The sequence below is a fragment of the Callithrix jacchus genome, chromosome 6, assembly GCF_049354715.1.
Source record: "Callithrix jacchus isolate 240 chromosome 6, calJac240_pri, whole genome shotgun sequence".
NCBI lineage: Eukaryota > Metazoa > Chordata > Mammalia > Primates > Cebidae > Callithrix > Callithrix jacchus.
The window spans coordinates 87504663-87528459 of NC_133507.1; the positions used below are offsets into that span (position 1 = coordinate 87504663).

Genomic DNA, 23797 nt, shown 5'->3' on the forward strand with positions numbered 1-23797 from the left:
AGATAGCTACAGACTGTGAGAAGATATTTTCATATCACTTATTTAACAAACAACTTGTACCCTGAATGTGTAAAGAATTCTTAAAACAAAAAACATGACTCACATCTGTTGTCTGAGTTCCTTGGGAGGCCAAAGTGGGAGGATCTCTTGAAGCTAGGAGTTTAAGACCAGCCTGGGCAACAAAGTGAGACCCTGTCTCTTAAAATTAGCCAGGCATGGTGGCACATGCCTGGTCTCAGCTACTCGAGAAGCTAAAGCAGGAGATTTACTTGAGCCCAAGATGGTCAAGGATGGAGTGAGCTCTAACTGTACTACTTCACTCCAGCCTGGGAGTTGAGACAAGACTGCCTCTTAAAAATAATAATAAAAAAGGGCTCCGAACTTCCCCAAAACAAAATTCAACAATTAAAGAAAATTCCAATTAAAAGAAGTAGTCAAAAGATTTGAGGAGACATTTCTCTAGAGTATGGATGGTACATAAGCTTATGAAATGTTCAATGTTGAGTTCATCAGTCATTAGGAAAATTCATATAAATACCAAAATAAGATACTTCTACATACACATATGACTAAAAGCAAAACAGCAACAACAAAAAAAACCTGACAACACCAACTGGGGTGAAGATGGGGAAGAATAGACATTCTCACACATTATGGTGGCAATGCAAAATGCAAAATGGTACAGCCACTCTGGAAAAGTTTGTCAGTTTCTTCTAAAGTTAAAAATATACCTATAATATGATCCAGCAATCAACTTGTAGTGTTCTAAAACAGGACTGGACAAACTGTGGATTGAGTTCCAAATCAAGCCCATGACCTGTTTTTGTATGGCCTGAAAACTAAGAATGTTTTTACATTTATAAATGGAAGAAGAAAAGCTAGGAAAGGACAAAGAAAAAAAAGAAGAGAAATAATATATGAGGCCTGGCAAGGTGAAGTGGCTCACACCTGTAATCCTAGCACTTTGGAAGGCCTGATTAGGGATTACTTGAGTCTAGTTCAAGATTAGCCTAGGCAACACAGTGAGACCTCATCTCTACAAAAAGTTAAAAACTTAGCCTGGTGTGGTAGTGTGCACCTGTAGCTCTCGCTATGCAGGAGACTAAGATGGAAGTATTACTTGAGCCAGGGAGACCAAGGTTGCAATGAGCTGTGATTATGCCACTGCACTCCAGCCTGGGTGGCAGGCCAAGACCCTATCTCAAAAAAATAAAAATAAAAAAGAATACATGAGACCTGTTAAGAGTGAAATATTTACTATCTGATCTTAAAATAATTTCAGGTAAAAAATTTCCAGTTACATAAAATCCTGTACATGAATGTTTATAGTAGCTATCCATAATCACCAAAGCTGGGCACAGCTGAAATGCCCTTTAGTGGGCAAATGAATAAATGCAGTCCATTCTTAGGGTAGAAGACTATTCAGCAATAAAAAGAAACACTTCATTGACATAACTGCTAATCTCAAAGGCATTTCCTTAAATAAAGGAAATCAGTATAAAGACTGAATACAGTATATAATTTCTTCATAGCATATTCTGGAAAATACAATATTCTGCATATCTGGGATATAAAATAGGTTAGTGGTTGTCAGGGATTATAGGTATAGCGGAGAGATTGGTTACAAAGGGCTAGCACAAAGGAGTCTTTTGTGGGTTATGGAATTGTTCGATATACTGAAAGAAGAGGCGTTTATTTTATTCTATACATGTGTTAAATTCAGACTGTATGACAAAATATTCCATTTCATGAAATGCAAATTTAAATATTAACAATATCAATAATAAACTCTCCTGATGAACAAGTTATTTCACACTTCTGTCAGGAAAGAGACCATTGTACCAATTCCTCTTAATGGGGGATAAAAGATCTTAGGATGAAATTAAAAAAAAATAAAATGCAGGGAACATCGTGGTCCAGTAGCACTTGTTAAATAGAATTATGAACAGAAAAAGGTGTGTAATGACAGAGTCTCACTATGTTGCCCAGGCTGATGTTGAGTTCTTGGACTCAAGCCACCATCCTGGCTTAGCCTTCCAAAGAGTGCTGAGTTACAGGGGTGAGTCATACACTTGAACAAAAAGAACCAGTTGTAATAGTCTGGCTTAAATAATTGAACTATGACATTAGTTTAAAAAAGAAAGTAGGCCGGTCACAGTGGCTTATATTTGTAATCCCAGCACTTTGGGAGGCTGAGGCGGGCAGATCACTGAAGTCAGGAGTTCGAGATCAGCCTGACCAACATGGAGAAACCCCGTCTCTACTAAACATACAAAATTAGCTGAACATGGTGGTACATGCCTGTAATCCTGCTACTCGGGAGGCTGAGGCAGGAGAATTGCTTGAACCCGGGAGGTGGAGGTTGCGGTGTGCTGAGATTGCACCATTGCACTCCAGCCTTGGCAACAAGAGCGAAACTCCGTTTCAAACAAACAAACAAATAAACATTCCATTTCTCTCTCTATATGGAAACATACATATTTTCATTTGAAATCTATTTTCTATTAAACCTATTTTCTTAAATATATGAATAAGTTGTGGTATTCACATACGTTAGACCAGATCCACATGTTTGGGTCTTTGAATAAATAAGAACTTGGAGTGAATTTTAGGTGAAACTTCAGAAACTAATACTGGCTACAGAAACACTGGTAAACCCTAAAGAGATAGTACCTGAAGTTGGGTACAAGGCAGTTTCCACAAGTGCTGGCGATGCTGTTTCTTGATGTAGGATCTTGTTACACAGATGTGCTCATGTTGTAAAATTCATAGAGATGTATGATTTGTGCATTTTACTAAATAAAAAGTATATTCTTTTTACTATTATTTGGAATGTAGTGAGTAAAGATTTTTTTGTGTTGCTGTATACCTTGTAATATTAAATTTCTGGTGCTGAGGACATATTCACATCATTTTTCCAGTAGGGATGCCCCATATAAGGCTATACTCCCAACAAGCTTCTTGGACTTTGAATATTTTTCCTCTAATTTCAGGAGAAAGATGGAGAAAAATGTGGGATCATTACAGTTCACTTGCACACACTACTTAGATATTCTTGTCTAGCTTGGAATGCATTAGTTCTCTCTGAGGCCTAGATTGGTGGGTGGTGTGGCGTCTGAGGGAGAAATACTTTGTATTTCAAGGATTCCAAAAGAGATTTCCCACACCTTGGTGGATAAAATCCCTTGAGGAAAGAGTTCCCAAGACAAGACAGAAAAGACCAACCATTGACCCAGCAAAGTGAAAGTGTACTCTCCTAGTAAGAATCTTTCTATTCCCAGTCCTTTGTCCTATGGCTGAGGTATGCCTGTTATCACATTGCCAAAAATATGGAACAGTTGGTTGGGACCTTGAGATTTCTTGGTAAAACCTCAATTTGTCTAATGTTGACCTTAGACATAGATGCCAATATATCCTTAGAGAGTAGACAAAGGTGGTCTTCAGCAATTTGCATTATCTTAGAATATTGGGTTCCATGAGCTGAAAAAGGCAGAAATAGACAACAGATCCAGTACGGACTCTGCTTGGCTGAAAATAGGGTTTACCTCTGTTACCTGCCTGTTTCTCTTTTTCCCATACCTTCTTCTCAATGCATAATCATATTCAAGCCCCTACCTTCCTTGAAAAAAGCATTCATTCATTTTCTTTTGTTCCTTTTGTTTCTAGGTTTCCTTTTGTAGCAAGGTTTTTTTGGAAAAGAAGTCTAAAAATCTCATTTCCAATACTTTACTCCTTCAATGACACCTAGAAATAATGGTTTCCCTCCCTGTCATTCCATTGAAGATGTTAAAGTTAAGGCAATTTAATGAATCTCTCTTGACTGCTAAAATGAAAGGCTTATACAGTCTCTGTGATAGCTGATGATGGCAAGCCCTCTGTGTCACTTCCCTTGGTTTTAGAATACTGCATTTTCCTTGTTCTTCTATGTCTCTGGCTCTTTCTAGAGTTCTTTGTCAATGCTTAAAATTTTATTTCCACCATCTTCTTCTCACTTAGGTATGATGCCTTGATAATATCATCCATACCCACCCTTTCAACTATTACCTAAATGTTGATGATTGTCACATTACTACCTTCTAACCAAACTCAACTGCTAGCTGTACCCTAAGTGCCATTTCATTTTTTCTTTACAGAAATAGAAAATAGCTTTGTATGTGGCCATCAATAATAAAAGCCGTGTTTTACACTCAGTCTTCTTTGCAGATAGGCAAGGCCATGACCAAACACTGGCCCAGGGGGCTTAGGTGAAGAGATCACGAGGCAACCTCTGAAACCTTTCTCAAGGGAGAATGCACATACATATTTGTCTTTTCTTCTTTGTTCCTGTCTGCTTCTCACTGCTTGTAACAGCTGCCACCTTCTTGGACTTGGAGGTCAAGGCCACAGGTGACAGAGCAGCAAACAAACAAAGAAAAAACAAGTTTCTCTTTCAATGACTAGCTCCCAAATGAGTTAAATGGATCAGTGAATATCACCACTATTCACATAAACCAGAAAGTATGGCTCATGCTATGTCTCTCCTACTACTAAATCAGGTTTATTTAATAAGTATTTTATATATTTATTGAATATTTTCCTTTTAATCCACTTCTATTACATTTACTTCTTTAGATTTACTGCTAGTTTGAATCACTCATTTAATATCCATCCTATTATACCAATTATCCTAGTACCCTGCATTCCCCATTCCATACCTGATTGTTTACTATTTACCCACACCCAGTTTTTTACACGACATACTTTGATCATGTAAAACTATTTTTATGGATCAAAGCAACTATGTTTTCTCTTGTGTGTTTGCAAATGCTGTTCCCTCTTTGTGATTGGACCTCACTCTACTCTAAGGTCTACCTAGGTGACTCCCACTCATTCACAGAGAACGAAGACAGTTCCTACACTCACGGAGCAGACAGTCCAATGCAAATGAGATGACAAGATAACAAATATGCCCACTAAAATGCAGAATTCAAGTAACATGAAAAGTTTATAATGTTGGCCAGGTGCTGTGGCTGATGCCTGTAATCCCAACACTTCGGAGGCTGAGATGGGCAGATCCCTTGGCTCAGGAGTCTGAGACCAGTCTGGGCAACGTGGTCAAACCCTATCTCTACCAAAAATATAAAACTGATCCAGGTGTAGTGGCATGCATCTGTCGTCCCACCTAATTGGAATGTGGGGTGAGGAGGGAGGATTCCTTGAGCTCAGGGGGGTGGAGGTTGTTGTGAGACAAAATTGCACCACTACACTCCAGCTTGGGTGACAGAGAGAGGCAGAACAAGACCCCATCTAATAAAAAAAGTTGCAATGCCTTTAAAGTGAAACTTCTAACTAAGGAGTACACTTAATTACTTTTCTTATGAAAATTAGAGATTTAGGGGAGGAGCAAGGAAGATGGCGCTGTAGGACCAACTCAAGATTGCAGCTCCCAGTGAAAGCAGAGAGGGTGAGTGGACACCACATTTCCAGATGGATCTTTATTGCCCAAAGTCCAGGAGATTCCCAGCTGTAGGAGCCCCACGGGCTGCCAGCATGGCAGTTTGGGCCAGTGTGGCTGTTTGGGCCAGGGCCGCAGCACAGTGACACTCTGTATAAAATACACTGGTTTGGGTGCCCTGTTAAACCAGCAATTGGAGATTTTGGAAGGCAGATTAGCACATTCATCTGATTAAATGGGACCTAAACTGAAAACCAGGCCAGGAGATTCCTGGACAGCAACGTTATTTCAGCTGGTGCAGTGGGTCGCTGCACGGGAAATCACACAGATCCCAGCGCCCTTTCAGCAGGTGACTGGAACACCTAGGGGAGAGTCAACCATTCAACTTAAAAAAAAAAAAGGGCTCTGAGGCAGGGAACCATCAGGCCTGGTGGGTCCCACCTCCACAAAAACAAACAAAACAGCAATTTGAAACGCTTGAGGTGGAGAGTTTCACAGCAAGCACAGCTGAACCCAGGACAGTGCAGCTTGGTGGGGAAGGGGTGTCCATCATTACCAAGGCACTCAACCCCTATGGAGGTACTCTGCCATTGCTGATGCCGCCTGCTGTTGCTGAGGCAACCCACCATAACAGAGAGAGTCCACCATTACAGAGGTGGGCCACCATCCCCACTCTTTATATGGGCAGTTCTAATCACACCCATTTACACAGGACTACAGGGAATTACACACGGCAGCAGGGCGGAGCCCACAGCAACAGGGTGGAGCCCACGGCAGCTCAGCATGGCCACTACAGGCAGGCAGTGACTAGACTGCCTCCTTGCTGGGCAGGACAGTGTAGCAGATATTCATAAATAAAGTCCTAACTCCCCAGGACAGAGAACCTGAGAGGAAAAAAAGGGGCTTTATGAGTTCTGCTGCAGCAGACTTAAATGTACCTGCCTAGCAGCCCTGAATGAACAACGAAGCTCACGGACCAGCACTTGAGCTCCTATAAAGTACAGACTGTCTCCTCAAGCTGCTCCCTGACCCCCATATATCCAAAGAGTCACCTCAAAAAGGACTGATCATTTGGCGGGCATCATTCAGGGACAAAGATAGCAGAAGAAGAATCTAGTAGCAACCCTCATGTTTCTGCAGCTGCTATAGGAGTTCCCCAGGCAAGCAGGGCCTGGAGTGGAACTCAGCAGTCCTACAGCAGAGGGGCCAGACTGTTGGAAGGAAAACAAGGAAACAGAAATACTTCATCATCAACAATCTGGACATCCACCCAACTGGAAAATCAGCAACTATTCAGACGACAGGTGGATAAATCCACAAATATGGGAAGAAACCAGCACAAAAAGGAGGAAAACACCTGAAACCAGAACACCTCACCTCCTACAAGGGACCACAACTCCTCATGAGCAAGGGAACAAAGCTGGATGGAGAATGACTGTGATGAAATGACAGATCAGACTTCAGAAGGGGGGTAATGAGAAACTTCCATGAGCTAAAAGAACATGTTCTAAATCAATGCAAAGAAACTAAGAACTTTGAAAAAAGATTTGAGGAAATGATAACAAGAATGGACAACTTAGAGAGGAATATGAGTGAATTGAAGGAGCTGAAAAACACAATATGAGAACTTCATGAAGCATGCACAAGTTTCAACAGCTGAATTGATCAAGTAGAAGAAAGGATGTCAGAAGTCGAAGATCAACTAAATAAAATAAAATGAGAAGGCAAGATTAGAGAAAAAAGCGCAAAAAGGAATGAACAAAGTCTCCAAGAAATGGGACTATGTGAAGAGACCTAATCTACATTTGATAGGTGTACCTGAATGTGACAAAGAGAATGAATCCAAGCTGGAAAATACTCTTCAGGATATTATCCAGGAAAACTTCCCCAACCTAGCAAGGCAGGCCAATATTCAAGTCCAGGAAATACAAAGAACACCACAAACATATTCCACAAGACGAGCAATCCCAAGGCACATAATTGTCAGATTCACCACGGTTGAAATGAGGAGAAAATGCTAAGGGCAGCCAGAGAGAAAGGTTGGGTCACCCACAAAGGGAAGCCCATCAGACTCATAGCAGATCTCTTGGCAGAAACCCTACAAGCCAGAAAAGAGTGGGGGCCAATATTCAACATCCTTAAAGAAAAAAACTTTCAATGCAGAATTTTGTATCCAGCCAAAATGGCAGTATCAAATTTACACATAACAATATTAACCCTAAGTGTAAATGGGCTAAATGCACCACTCAAAAGACACAGACTGGCAAATTAAAAAAAAAAGCCAAATCCCATTGGTGTGCTGTATCCAGGAAACCCATCTCACATGCATAGATACACAAAGGCTCAAAATAAAGGGATGGAGGAAGATTTACCAAGCAAATGGAGAGCAAAAAAAAAGCAGGAGTTGCAATTCTTGTCCCTGATAAAATAGACTTTTAAGCAACAAAGATCAAAATAGACAAAGAAGGGCATAGCATAATGGTAAAAGGATCAATACAACAAGAAGAGCTGACGATCCTAAAAATATATGGACCCAATACAGGAGCACCCAGATATATAAGGCAAGTTCTTAATGACTTACAAAGAGACTTAGACTCCCACACAATAATAGTGGGAGACATTAACACCCCACTGTCAATATTAGATGGATCAACCAGAAAATTAACAAGTATATCCAGGACTTGAACTCAGACCTGGAACAAGCAAACCTGATAGACATTTACAGAACTCTCCACCCCAAATCCACAGAATATACATTCTTCTCAGCACCACATCATACCTACTCTAAAATTGACCACATAATTGGAAGTAAAGCACTCCTCAGCAAATGCAAAACAACTGAAATCATAACAAACAGTCTCTCAGACCATAGTGCAATCAAGTTAGAACTCAGAATTCAGAAACGAACTCAGAACTGCACAGCTTCATGGAAACTGAACAACTGGCTCTTGAATGTTGACTGGATGAACAATGAAATGAAGGCAGAAATAAAGAAGTTCTTCGAAACCAACGAGAACGAAGACACAGCATACCAGAATCTCTGGGACACATTTAAAGCAGTCTCTAGAGGAAAATATATAGCAATAAGTGCCCATATAAGAAGAGTGAAGAGATCCAAAATTGACACCCTATCATCAAAATTAAAAGAGCTAGAGGAGCAAGATTAAAAAAGACTCAAAACCTAGCAGAAGACAAGAAATACCTAAGTTCAGAGCCGAACTGAAGGAGATAGAGACACGAAAAACCCTTCAAAAAATCAATAAATCCAAGAGCTGGTTTTCTGAAAAGATCAACAAAATAGTCCACTAGCCAGACTGTTAAAAAAGAAAAGATAGAATAACCAAATAGATGCAATTAAAAAAAAAAAACGATAAAGGGGAAATCACCACAGATTCCACAGAAATTCAAACCATCATTAGAGAATGTTACAAACAACTCAATGTACATAAACTAGTAAATCTGGAAGAAATGGAAAAATTCCTGGACACTTGTGTCCTCCCAAGCCTAAACCAGGAGGAAGCTGAAACTATGAATAGACCAATAACAAGGTCAGAAGTCGAGGCAGCAATTAAGAGCCTACCACACAGAAAAAGCCCCGGTCCACATGGGTTCACAGCTGAATTCTACCAGACACACAAAGAGGAGCTGGTACCATTCCTTCTGAAACTATTCCAAATAATCCAAAAAGAGGGAATCCTTCCCAAATCATTTTATGAGACCAACATCATCCTGATACCAAAACCTGGCAGAGACCCAACACAAAAAGAAAACTTCAGGCCAATATCCATGATGAACATAGATGCAAAAATCTTCAACAAAATACTGGCAAGCTGATTCCAACAGCACATCAAAAAGCTTATCCACAATGATCAAGTAGGATTCATCCCGGAGATGCAAGCCTGGTTCAACAAATGCAAGTCTATAAACGTAATTCACCACATAAACAGAACCAAAAACAAAAACCACATGATTATCTCAATTGATGCAGAGAAGGCATTTGACAAAATTCAACAGCCCTTTATGCTAAAAACCCATAATAAACTCGGTATTGATGGAACATATCTCAAAATAATAAAAGCTATTTATGACAAACCAACAGCCAATATCATACTAAATGGGCAAAAACTGGAAGCATTCCCTTTGAAATCTGGCACTAGACAAGGATGCCCTGTCTCACTACTCCTATTCAATATAGTACTGGAAGTTCTATCCAGAGCAATCAGGCAAGAAAAAGAAATAAAGGGTATTCAAATAGGAAAGGAGGAAGCCAAATTGTCTCTATTTGCAGACTACCTGATAGTATATCTAGAAGACCGCATCATCTCATCCCAAAACCTCCTGAAACTGATAAGCAACTTCAGCAAAGTCTCAGGATATAAAAACAATGTGCAAAAATTAAAAGCATTCCTATATACCAATAACAGACTTAAAGAGAGCCAAATCAAAAACAAACTGCCATTCACAATTGCTACAAAAAGAATAAAATACCTAGGAATACAACTCACAAGGAATGTAAGGGACCTTTTCAAGGAGAACTACAAACCACTGCTCAGTGAAATAAGAGAGGACACAAACAGATGGAGAAACATTCCATGTTCATGGTTAGGAAGAATTAATATGTGCAAATGGCTATATTGCCCAAAGTAATTTACAGATTCAATGCTATCCCCATCAAGCTACCATTGATTTTCTTCACAGAACTGGAAAAAACCACCATGAACTTCATATGGAACCAAAAGAGAGCCCGCATAGCCAAGTCAATTCTAAGCAAAAAGAACACAGCGGGGGGCATCACACTACCGGATTTCAAACTATACTACAAGGCTACAGTAATCAAAACAGCATGGTACTGGTACCAAAACAGACATATAGACCAATGGAACAGAACAGAGGCACTGGAGGCAACACAACGTATGTACAACAATAGAACCTTTGAAAAACCTGACAAAAACAAGTAATGGGGAAAGGATTCCCTGTTTAATAAATGGTATTGGGAAAACTGGCTAGCCATGTGCAGAAAGTAGAAACTGGACCCCTTCCTGACACCTTAAACTAAAATTAACTCCAGTTGGATTAAAGACTTAAACATAAGACCTGGCACCATAAAAACCCTAGAAGAAAGTCTAGGCAAAACTATCCAGCACATAGGAGTAGGCAAGTACTTCATGACCAAAACACCAAAAGCATTGGCAACAAAAGCCAAAATAGTCAAATGGGACCTAATCAAACTCCACAGCTTCTGCACAGCAAAAGAAACAGTCACTAGAGTGAATCGGCAACCAACAGAATGGGAAAAATTTTTTGCAGTTTTCCCATCTGACAAAGTGCTGATATCCAGAATTTACAAAGAACTCAAACAGATTTACAGGAAAAAACAAACAAGCCCATTCAAAAATGGGCAAAGGACATGAACAGACACTTTACAAAAGAAGACATACATGAGGCCACCAAACATATGAAAAAATGCTCATCATCACTGGTCATTAGAGAAATGCAAATCAATTACTTTGGGATACCACCTCGTGCCAGTTAGAATGGCGATCATTAAAAATCTGGAGACAACAGATGCTGGAGAGGATGTGGAGAAATAGAAACACTTTTACATTGTTGGTGGGAGTTTAAATTAGTTCAACCATTGTGGAAGACAGTATGGCGATTCCTCAAGGACCTAGAAATAGAAATTCCATTTGACCCAGCAATCCCATTACTGGATATATATCCAAAGGATTATAAATCGTTCTACTATAAGGACACATGCACACGAATGTTTATTGCAGCACTGTTTACAATAGCAAAGACCTGGAACCAATCCAAATGCCCATTGATGATAGACTGGATTGGGAAAATGTGGCACATATACACCATGGAATATTATGCAGCACTCAAAAATGATGAGTTTGTGTCCTTTGTAGGGACATGGATGAATCTGGAGAACATCATTCTTAGCAAACTGACACAAGAACAGAAAATGAAATAGTGCATATTCCCACTCATAGGTGGGTGATGAACAATGAGAACACATGGACACAGGGAGGGGAGTACTACACACTGGGGTCTACTGGGGGAAATAGGGGAGGAACAGCTGAGGGGGGAGCTGGGGAAGGATAGCATTGGGAGAAATGCCAGATGTGGGTGAAGGGGAGGAAGGCAGCAAATCACACTATCACAAGTGTACCTATGCCACTATCTTGCATGTTCTGCACATGTATACCAAAACCTGAAATGCAATAAAAAAAATTAGAGATTTATTAGATTATTAAAATTAGTTATAAATACATGTCCTTTTATAGCTGGATAAAATCTTTTATTTAACACATCTTGATCTGTTGTTGAATAAGGAATTCTAGTTTATAGAGAAAAGTATGCTTTCCTATATTTCATGCACTCATATCTGTCGCAGCCTTCTAAGCCTCCAAACAGTTGCATTTAAGAGGCTCTCTACGATGTTATATGGAAGCCCTGGAGACAGACCTAAGCATGACTATTTTGTTATCCCAGTTATAACTGAGGACAAATAATTACATGGGTAAAGTCACAGATGATCTTGTTTGGATGGCTTTAAATTTATACCTACTTACTGAAGTCCACTAAAGTTGTCAACTTACTGATCTCTCTCCTGGATATGTGGTAAGATTGAAGTAGAGAATTATTTGACTATGAAAAGAATAGTGAAAATTATTTGAGTTAATAATTTTCTATACAGGTCCAAATAATGGCAAGTTCAGTAGATTACTGGTTGCCTAAGCTAGAGATAAAAAAGAGGAATGAAGAAATGTTCTAATTGGATTATGATGGTAGTGTAATCTTATGCACTTACTAAACATTATTAAATTGTATACTTAAAATGGGTGAATTCTATGGTCCGTAAATTATATTTCAATTGAATAATTTTTTAAAGGAGCAAAAGCAGGATTAAGTCAAGAGACCTGGGCTAGCAGTCACAATATTTGGAATCCATTTCTGGTTCTGCTATTAGCCTGCTATATGGACTGGACATTTTCACTTAAAATCCCTAAGATACATGAAAGAAGGAGTTTATATCCTTAAGAGAAAAAATAATTTTAAAATTACTACTTACATTTATCTTAGTTTTAAATTAAATTTATACATTAAAAACAATTTAAGACGAAAAGAAAAGCAATGGCCAAGGAGTTTATGAAAACTATCTCCAAAGGTTGTCTAAGAATTGCAAATTCAAACAATAATGGATTAATTTTTTTATTATCTAACGAGCAGATATGCTTAAAACTGCTAATCCTGCCTGGTCTGGTGGCTTGTACCTGTAATCCCAGCACTTTGGGAAGCTGAGGCAGGAGGACTGCTTGAATCCAGGAGTTTGTGATCAGCCTGGCCAACACAGCAAAACCCCACCTTAACAAAATATACAAAAATTAGCCAGGCGTGGTAGCATGCACCTATAGTCTGAGCTACTCCGGGGGGCTACAGTGGAAGGATCACTTCAGCTTGGGAGGTCAAGTCTGCGGTGAGCTGAGATCACACCACTGCACTCCAGCCTTGGTGACAGAGCAAGACCCTGGCCCCAAATAGCAGAAACAAAAACAAACCTACTAATCCCCTAAATTGTTTTTACTGTTGGAGGAAATGTAAATTTGCACACCTGGTTTCCTGGATGGCAGTTTGACACTCTGAAAAAGATTGTCTTTGTCTTGTGTCCACGTAAGAGCCATAAATCTTATGGGGCTATCCAATACGCTTTCAGAAATTTAGGTATAAGGATGTTTCAAACAGGAATATTTATGATTTAAAAAAATTTAGAAAGATGTCTTTCCATATGTATACCCTGCATTTCTTTTCCTTTTCTTTCTTCTTTCTTTCTTTTTTCTTCCTTTTCTTTCATTTTCTCTCTCTTCCTCCTTTCCTTTGCTTGTTTGTAAACTGTGCTCTTGAACATAAGGACAGAAACTGATTAAAAGTATTTTTGACCCCTTTCTCCGATAACATCTCAGACACCATCTTAGAATAGAATAGCACTTATTTTAATAAAATTATATAAGAAACTTAGAGAAAACATCATATATAATGGAAAAATTCAAAACTATAGGTTATGCCGATAGCCTTTCTTCAAGATTAAAAAAAAAATCTCGTGTTGGAAATTGTGATCCTCTCATTTGTTCAAAACTTGTTTATTTCTGTTCTTTGTTTTCCGTTGTTAACAGCTGCTAAAGGACATTTGTTTTTGGTGTTATGCTAGCCTCCCAAAATGATTTGACATGATTTATCATTTTTAGAGGCTCTTGGAAGGTTTTAATAAGATAGGAAGCACGGGTTTCCTGATGAATTTACATCTTGTCAAAACAAAAAAGAAGGAACTTTCAACACTGTTGGGGTCAGAACATAATACTCTAAAATATGGCACCTTGGAATGCTGAGGACTTTGAACTGAAGAAAATTGTTAGGGCCTTAGAAACAAGGTCTTCTGGATCTTCCGCAATCCACTGCCCTGTACTCTGCAGCCAGATGAGTCAAAGAAACTGAAATCCTCTCCTAAAGCAAACCATAAAACCTAGAAAGCTCATTCACTGACCTTTTCCCTTCTTCCTGATAGACCTTCATATGACAGGTGCTTGCCCTATATTTAGAGAGAAGGAGCGCTACACAGAGGGACCAAGAAGAATTCAAAAATATAGACCTTGCTGAGTCCCCCCCGCCACTGCCCATTGATTACTATTAGATCATAATGTTTTATTCCAATTCTAGTTCTTCACATTTATTCATTTCTTTCATTTGACTTAGCATAAAATCACAAGTTTTCTCTGGGCTTTTCTCTTGCTTACCTCTTTGTTTTAGAAGCATCAGTCATTCCCCTTATGATGAATATGAAAAATGTATTATCTTTTTGCCCCTATAACATCATGTGCTCCTGAATTGGTACCTATGTCCAGCATAAACTTGGACCACTGCCAGGCTCAGCTTCACCTGTGCTCCATGAGGCTCATTTCCTCACAGCGCTGTCATCTCTGCTCACATGGCACCTCACCAGCATTTCCTTTCCAGACTATCTTGGGTAAGATTACACCCTCATCTTCACAGTCCTCATTGTCACTTAAAGTGCTACCTAATGGTAGCACATAATTAAGTTGTTTCTAAGTCTGGTTATTATCTTTTGTCATACTAGATATACATTCATATGACAGCTTTGCTCTCTGGTTCTCTGAACTGTTCTGAGAGAAGTGTCTTGAGTAGGGTAAATTACTAATAAATATTTGCTGAACGGATGAATTCTTAGGCAGTAAGATGCAACTGAAGTGAGAATAGCAAGAATGGGAATTAATTGACCCAATTCTGGGATACCATCTCATCCTAGCTGATCTAGAACAGAAGGCTGGGCCTCACCTTCAGAATCTCTGATTCAGTAATTCTGAGTTAGGACCAAAGAACTTGCATTTCTGATAAGATCTCTAGTGAACCTCTTGCTTTTCATTAAGGGACCACATTTTGACAATCACTGATGTAGAAGAACACTTGGCATTAATAAAGTCTTATATCATTCAAAATTATTAGAATAATTATTGTTATTTAGAGACAGGTCTTCCTTTAACATTCAGGTTGAAGTGCAGTGGTGTGATCATGGCTCACTCAGCCCTGAACTACTGGGCTCAGGTGATCCTTCCACTTCAGCCTCCGGAGTAACTGTGACTATAGGTACATACCATCATGCCTAATTAATTTTTTATCATTAGTAGAGATGGGGTTTTTTCATGTTGTGCAGGCTGGTGTCAAACTTCTAGACTCAAGTGATCCTCCAGCCTCAGCTTCCCTAAGTGGTGGGATTATAGATGTGAGCCACTGTGTCTAGCAAAACTATATATTTTAAACAAGCAAATTATTTAAACTCTTTGTTAAATCAATTTAAATCTCTTTAAGAATCGGCAATGATTTATTCAAGGTTGTAATCCTTCAGAGTTACTTTATATTGGATAACTAATCAAAATCAATATTATACCATAATTAGGATACTAAGTCAACTCAAGTATAATAGAGGTGGTTATATGTACAATGCTGCTTGTTTTCTAAGGGAGAAATATTTTTATTTTTGATGAGTATTAAAAATACTGTGCTAAAATGCACCTAAAATTTACCCTCATAACAATTTTAAATATACAATTCAGTTAAGTCCCTTCACATTGCTGTGCAATCAATCTCCAGAATTTTTCACCCTTGCAAAATTGAAATTTTATATTCATTAAGCAATAACTCCCCATTTCTCCCTCTCCAAGCTTGTGACAACTACCATTCTACTTTCTGTTTCTGTGAATCTGACTAATCTAGATACTTGGTATAATTGGAATTAACCAGGATATTTCATTTTGCATCTGGATTATTTCACTTGGCATGATGTCCTCATGGTTCATGCATGTGAACCATGTAGCATGCTTCACAGTTTCCTTTCTTTTTAAAACTTAATAAGGTTTCATCACACACACACACACACACACACACACGCATACATATACAAATAGACACACACACACATATACACACACACACACACATTTTGCTTGTCTTTTCATGCATTGATGGACATGTGGGTTCATTCCACTTCCACCTTTTGGCTATCATGAATAATGCTGTTATGAATATGTGTATACTAATATATTTTGGGGATCTTGCTTTTAATTCTTTTGGCAATATATCCAGAAGTGGGACTGCTGGATCATATAGTAATTCTATTCTTCAGTTTTTGAGGAAACTGACATACTCTTTCCTAGAGTGACTGCACCATTTTATGTTCACACTAACAGTGCAAAAGGGTTCCAATCACTCTACATTCTAGCCAATATTTATATCCTGCACTTTTTAATAGTACTCAGAGGAAAGGGTGTCAGGTGATATCTCCCTGGGTTTTGACATACATTTTCCTGGTGATTAGTGGGGCACAATGCTACTTTTAAACTGGGTTCTGATTCAGTACAGGAGTCCTGTGGGCCAGAGAGCACATCAGGGCAGGGCCACTATCAACCAGACCTGACTTGACTCATGTGGGTCCTCGCTATTTTTAAAGATTTCCACATTGTGTGATGTACATATCACCAAGCCCCTTATCTCCCATTTCCCTGAGAATTCCTTTCCTAAATTTGTTTTCCTCACAATTCACTCATTAGCAGTATTTTATCTCTTAAGATTCAAATCAAAATTTCTTTTTAATTTTAGATTCTAGGATGACCTAGATTTTTCTTCTGTTGTCTCAGATCCCTTCACTTATAGCCTTGTTTTATTTGGTCTCTTCTAGTTGTCATTTCTATCAATGTCTCCCTCAATCGATATTATGCAATCTTAGGTTAGATACAGGTATTTTTCTTCTTTCATCCTTCCAGAGTTCTATAGTTTGTTAGGTACATAGTCAAAGATGAATAGGTGTTTTAACATCTGTTACACAGTATATATTAGTGTTATATGAACCAGACATCCTAAAATGTTATTAGCTGGCCTTCATGGATCCTGAGTACTGTACCCAAAATTGAACTTCATTTAATCTGAATAAAATGAAATCAGACTATTATAAAGCATGTGAAACCCAGTTTGGCTGACTAATTCCATTCAAACTGGGAACTTTTTTTATTAATAAAAAAATGGAGTAAAGCTAAATCTGACGAATTTCTTTTTATTGTTATACCTTTGCTACTTATATTTTATTTTCTTAAAATGATGTCCCCAAACCCAGAACAGAGTCAGATTACTATGTTATTTTAAAATATAGTATGTAGTTATTGTACATTCATTGTTTCTTTTCTTGGTGACTGTTACCCTTGCCAACTTTACAGCATGCAAAGATGGCTATTCATATAACATCTCTCCCATTATATCCAGGTCACAAAATAATATTCTCTCTAAGACAAACATCACATTATCATAAACTAAGTGGCACAATATAAGAGCTATTCTAACATTGTATTCTAAAAGAATTGCTTTGAATCCCAAGTGCTTAGAGAACAAATAAATGTATCTGCCTATAATTTTCAATCAGTCACTCAATTGTTCACAGAAGTAGTTGACAGTATAAGTACCCTGTATGCATTTTCAGAGGAGGGGAGAAAACAGAATTTGAGGCTAAGGTGCCTGACAGGTTGATTGAGAGCACCAGGGTCCTTTTGTTTTTCAAACATAATTGCAACAGCTCTATTATGTAATAGAACAATGATTTTCAAAGATGATAATGAACACATGCAGTAGCAAAAATAAATCAATAAATCCATTTAAAAAATCTTCTCAGTGTTCTTACTTGGAGGCAGATCTCGCATTTTGGGAATATAAAAGCACTCCCTGAAGTGCCTCAGCTTATCTTCCTCATCTAGGTAGAGAGCGACCCTTTCATCCGTTGGGTGGCATTTAAGTTGAGCTGCAATGCGCTGTACTGTGTCAGCCGGCAGCTCAAGAGATGAAGGCTCCATTACAAGTTGTTCTCTTAAACTGAAATAGAATAATAAAACATAATCTAGACACCATCATTTTCCTATGGAAAAGAGCCCTTTAGACTTCCTTTTTCCCAACCTCAGAAATAATATACATAACCAACCAGCATTAAACCCCATGCATGAGTTTTTCTCATGTATTAAAAAAAAAAAAGAAAGAGGAGGAGGAACTCAAGATGATACGGTGAGAACAACCCAGGATTGAAGCTCTTGGTGAACATGCGGAGGGTGAGTCAGGGCTGCATTTCCAGATGGATCTTTGTTGCCCACAGAACAGGGAAATACCCAGGTACAAAAGAGATGCAGGATGCCAGGCAGAGGTTTTGGCTGGTGCAGCCGGCAGCCGGTGCAGCCAGCAGCCAGTGCTGTAGCACAGCGGCACTCCACAGCGCTCCGCACAAGGCACACTGGTCCAGGTGCCCTGTTGAACCAGCAATCTGAGACTTCAGAGGGCATATTGGCATATCTATCTGACTGAATGGGACTTGGACAGTGAGCCAGGCCAGAAGATTCCAGGGAAACCGTGTTTGGGGTAGCGCAGTGGGAAAAACAAAATGGCAATTCCAAACGCTCCGGATGGAGAGTTTCACTGCGGGCAAAGCTGAACCCAGGATGGTGCAGCTCGGTGGGGGAGGGGCGTTCATCATTACCGAGGCAATCCGCCCCTACTGAGGTATACGCCGATCGCTAACGCAGCCTGCTGTTGCCCAGGCAACCCATCACAACAGAGAGACTCCGCCACAGGGTAGCAGGGCAGAGACCGCAGCAGCAGGGCAGAGCCTGCAGCAACTGGGTGAAGCTCACACCAGCAAGCGGAGCCTCGGCAGGCAAATAGTGACTAGACTGCCTCCTAGCTGGGCAGAACAGCGCAATGGACACTCTCAGAGAAAGCCCCAAACCCTCGAGACAGAGCATCTGAGAAAAAAGGGTCTTTTTTTTTTTATGAGTTCTGCTGAAGCAGAATTAAACATAGCAGCCTAACAGCCCTGAATGAACAACAGAGCTCACAGCTCAGCACTCGAGCTCCTATAAAGTACAGACTGTCTCCTCAAGCAGCTCCCTGACCCCTCTATATCCAAAAGACTGACATTTGGCAGACATCATTCTGGGACAAAGATAGCAGAAAAAGAAACTGGTAGTATCCCTCACTGTTCCACAGCTGCTATGGGTGCACCCCAGACAAGCAGGGCCTGGAATGGAACTCTGCAGTCACACAGTGGAGGGTCTAGACTGGTAGCAGGAAAACCAAGTAACAGAAATACTTCATCATCAACAATCTGGGCGTCCACTCAGAGACCCAATCGAAAAGTCAGCAACTACACAGATGACAGGTGGATAAATCTACAAAGATGGGAAGAAACCAGTGCAAAAAGGAGGAAAACACCTGAAACCAAAACACTGAGACTCCTACAAAGGACCAAAACTCCTCACCAGCAAGGGAACAAAGCTGGACGGAGAATGACTGTGACAAAATAACGGAATTAGACTTCAGAAGGTGGATAATGAGAGATTTTGTGAGCTAAAAGAACATGTTTTAAATCAATGCAAAGAAATTAAGAACCTTGAAAAAAGATTCGAGGAAATGATAACAAGAATGGATAACTTAGAGAGGAATATGAATGAATTAAAGGAGCTGAAAAACACAATTCGAGAACTTCGCGAAGCATGCACAAGTTTCAACAGCCGAATTGACCAAGCAGAAGAAAGAATATCAGAAGTCAAAGATCAACTCAATGAAATAAAATGAGAAACCAAGATCAGAGAAAAAAGCGCAAAAAGGAATGAACAAAGTCTCCAAGAAATGTGGGACTATGTGAAGAGACCTAAACTACGTTTGATAAGTGTACCTGAATGTGATGAAGAGAATGAATCCAAGCTGGAAAATACTCTTAGGACATTATCCAGGAAAATTTCCCCCACCTAGCAAGACAGGCCAACACTCAAATGCAGGAAATACAAAGAACACCACAAAGATATTCCGTAAGAAGAGCAACCCCAAGGCACATAATCATCAGATTCAACAAGGTTGAAATAAAGAAGAAAATACTAAGGGCAGCCAGAGAGAAAGGTCAGATCACCCACAAAGGGAAGCCCATCAGACTCACAGCAGATCTCTCAGCAGAAACACTACAAGCCAGAAGAGAGTGGGGACCAATATTCAATGTCCTTAAAGAAAAGAACGTTCAACCCAGAATTTCATTTCCAACCAAACTGAGCTTCATAAGTGAAGGAAAAATAAAATCCTTTGCGAACAAGTAAGTACTCAGAGATTTTGTCACCACCAGGCCTGCTTTACAAGAGCTCCTGAAAGAGGCACTACACATAGAAAGGAATGACCAGTACCAGCCATTCCAAAATCACACTAAATGCTAAAGAGCATCAACATAATGAAGAATCTACATCAACTAACGGGCAAAACAGCCAGCTAGCATCAAAATGGCAGTATCAAATTCACACATGACAATATTAACCCTAAATGTAAATGGACTAAATGCACCAATCAAAAGACACAGACTGGCAAATTAGATAAAAATCCAAAACCATCAGTGTGCTGTATCCAGGAAACCCATCTCACATGCATGGATACACAAAGGCTCAAAAGAAAGGGATGGAGGAAGATTTACCAAGCAAATGGAGAGCAAAAAAAAAGCTAGAGTTGCAATTCTTATCTCTGATAAAATAGACTTTAAAGCAACAAAGATCAAAAGAGACAAAGACGAACATAGCATAATGGTAAAAGGATCAATCCAACAAGAAAAGCTAACGATCCTAAACATATATGTACCCAATACAGGAGAACCCAGATACATAAGGCAAGTTCTTAATGACTTACAAAGAGACTTAGACTCCCACACAATAATAGTGAGAGACTTTAACACTCCACTGTCAATATTAGACAGATCAACCCAACAGAAAATCAACAAGGATATCCAGGGCTTGAACTCAGGCCTGAAACAAGCAAACCTGATAGACATTTACAGAACTCTCCACCCCAAATCCACAGAATATACATTCTTCTCAGCACCACATCACACCTACTCTAAAATTGACCACATAATTGGAAGTAAAGCACTCCTCAGCAAATGCAAAACAACTGAAATCATAACAAACAGTCTCTCAGACCGTAGTGCAATCAAGTTAGAACTCAGAATTCAGAAACGAACTCAGAACTGCACAGCTTCATGGAACCTAACAACTGGCTCTTGAATGTTGACTGGATAAACAATGAAATGAAGGCAGAAATAAATAAGTTCTTCAAAACCAATGAGAACGAAGACACAACATGCCAGAATCTCTGGGACACATTTAAAGCAGTCTCTAGAGGAAAATATATAGCAATAAGTGCCCATATGAGGAGAATAAGTGCCCATATGAGAGATCCAAAATTGACACCCTATCGTCAGGATTGAAAGAGCTAGAGGAGCAAGATCAACAAAACTCAAAACCCAGCAGAAGACAAGAAATAACTAAGATCAGAGCTGAACTGAAGGAGATAGAGACACGAAAAACCCTTCAAAAAATCAATAAATCCAAGAGCTGGTTTTTTGAAAAGATCAACAAAATAGACAGATCACTAGCCAGATTGATAAAAAAGAAAAGAGAGAACAACCAAATAGATGCAATAAAAAATGATAAAGGGGAAATCACCACAGATTCCACAGAAATTCAAACCATCATCAGAGAATATTAAAAACAACTCTATGCACATAAACTTGTAAACCTGGAAGAAATGGATAAATTCCTGGACTCCTGTGTCCTCTCAAGCCTAAACCAGAAGGAAGCTGAAACTATGAATACACCATTAACAAAGTCAGAAGTCGAGGCAGCAATTAAGAGCCTACCACACAAAAATAGCCCAGGTCCAGAGGGGTTCACAGCCGAATTCTACCAGACACACAAAGAGGAGCTGGTACCATTCCTTCTGAAACTATTCCAAATAATCCAAAAAGAGGGAATCCTTCCCAAATCATTTTATGAGACCAATGTCATCCTGATACCAAAACCCGGCAGAGACCCAACAAGAAAAGAAAACTTCAGGCCAATATCCATGATGAACATAGATGCAAAAATCTTCAATAAAATATTGGTAAGCCGAGTGCAACAGCACATCAAAAAACTTATCCATCATGATCAAGTAGGATTCATCCCGGGGATGCAATGCTGGTTCAACATACACAAGTCTATAAACGTAATTCACCACATAAACAGAACCAAAAACAAAAACCACATGATTATCTCAATTGATGCAGAGAAGGCGTTCAACAAAACTCAACAGCCCTTTATGCTAAAAACCCTCAATAAACTCGGTATCAATGGAACGTATCTGAAAGTAATAAAAGCTATTTATGACAAACCAACAGCCAATATCATACTGAATAGGCAAAAACTGGAAGCATTCCCTTTGAAATCCGGCACTAGACAAGGATGCCCTCTGTCACCACTCCTATTCATTATAGTACTGGAAGATCTAGCCAGAGCAATCAGGCAAGAAAAAGAAATAAAGGGCATTCAAATAGGAAAGGTGGAAGCCAAATTGTCTCTATTTGCAGACAACATGATAGTATAGCTAGAAGACCCCATCGCCTCAGCCCAAAACCTCCTGAAACTGATAAGCAACTTCAGCAAAGTCTCAGGATATAAAATCAATGTGCAAAAATCACAAGCATTCCTCTACACCAATAACAGACTTAAAGAAAGCCAAATCAAGAACGTACTGCCATTCACAATTGCTACAAAAAGAATAAAATACCTAGGAATACAACTCACAAGGAACGTAAGGGACCTCTTCAAGGAAAACTACAAACCACTGCTCAACAAAATCAGAGAGGACACAAACAGATGGAGAAACATTCCATGTTCATGGTTAGAAAGAATTAATATTGTGAAAATGGCTATACTGCCCAAAGTAATTTACAGAATCAACGCTATCCCCATCAAGCTACCATTGACTTTCTTCACAGAACTGGAAAAAAGCACCATAAACTTCATATGGAACCAAAAGAGAGCCCTCATAGCCAAGTCAATTCTAAGCAAAAAGAACACAGTGGGGGGCATCACACTACCGGATTTCATACTATACTACAAGGCTACAGTAATCAAAACAGCATGGTACTTGTACCAAAACAGAGATATAGACCAATGGAAGAAAACAGGGGCATCGGAAGCAACACAACATATCTACAAAAATACAATCTTTGATAACCCTGACAAAAACAAGTAATGGGGAAAGGATTCCCTGTTTAATAAATGGTGTTGGGAAAACTGGCTAGCCATGTGCAGAAAGCAGAAACTGGACCCCTTCCTGACACCTTACACTAAAATTAACTCCAGATGGATTAAAGACTTAAACATAAGACCTGGCACCATAAAAACCCTAGAAGGAAATCTAGGCAAAATCATCCAGGACATAGGAGTAGGCAAGGACTTCATGATCAAAACACCAAAAGCATTGGAAACAAAAGCCAAAATAGTCAAATGGGACCTAATCAAACTCCACAGCTTCTGCACAGCAAAAGAAACAGTCACTAGAGTGAATCAGCAACCAACAGAATGGGAAAGAACTTTTGCAGTTTACCCATCTGACAAAGTGCTGATATCCAGAATTTACAAGGAACTCAAACAAATTTACAGGAAAAAAACAAACAAGCCCATTCAAAAATGGGCAAAGGATATGAACAGACACTTTACAAAAGAAGACATATATGAGGCCAACAAGCATATGAAAAAATGCTCATCATCACTGGTCATCAGAGAGATGCAAATCAAAACCACCATCTCCATTGAGATACCATCTCATGCCAGTTAGAATGGCGATCATTAAAAAATCTGGAGACAACAGATGCTGGAGAGGATGTGGAGAAAAGGGAACACTTTTACACTGTTGGTGGGAGTGTAATTAGTTCAACCATTGTGGAAGACAGTGTGGTGATTC

General features: G+C 39.3%; 1 protein-coding gene across 3 annotated transcripts in view; it reads right to left on the reverse strand.

Moving 5' to 3' along the window:
* The window catches only part of KYNU (kynureninase), a 170131-nt gene that overhangs the window by 139355 nt on the left and 6979 nt on the right, over positions 1 to 23797 (reverse strand). For 2 of the 3 annotated variants that reach the window (XM_002749467.7, XM_008998943.4), the window contains exon 2: positions 17676 to 17863. The exons of the other annotated variant lie outside the window; for it this stretch is intronic. In XM_002749467.7, the coding sequence (XP_002749513.4) occupies positions 17676 to 17844 (169 nt within the window). In that variant the 5' untranslated portion in view covers positions 17845 to 17863. The remainder of the gene's footprint in view (positions 1 to 17675; positions 17864 to 23797) is intronic. 3 annotated transcript variants of the gene reach the window in all.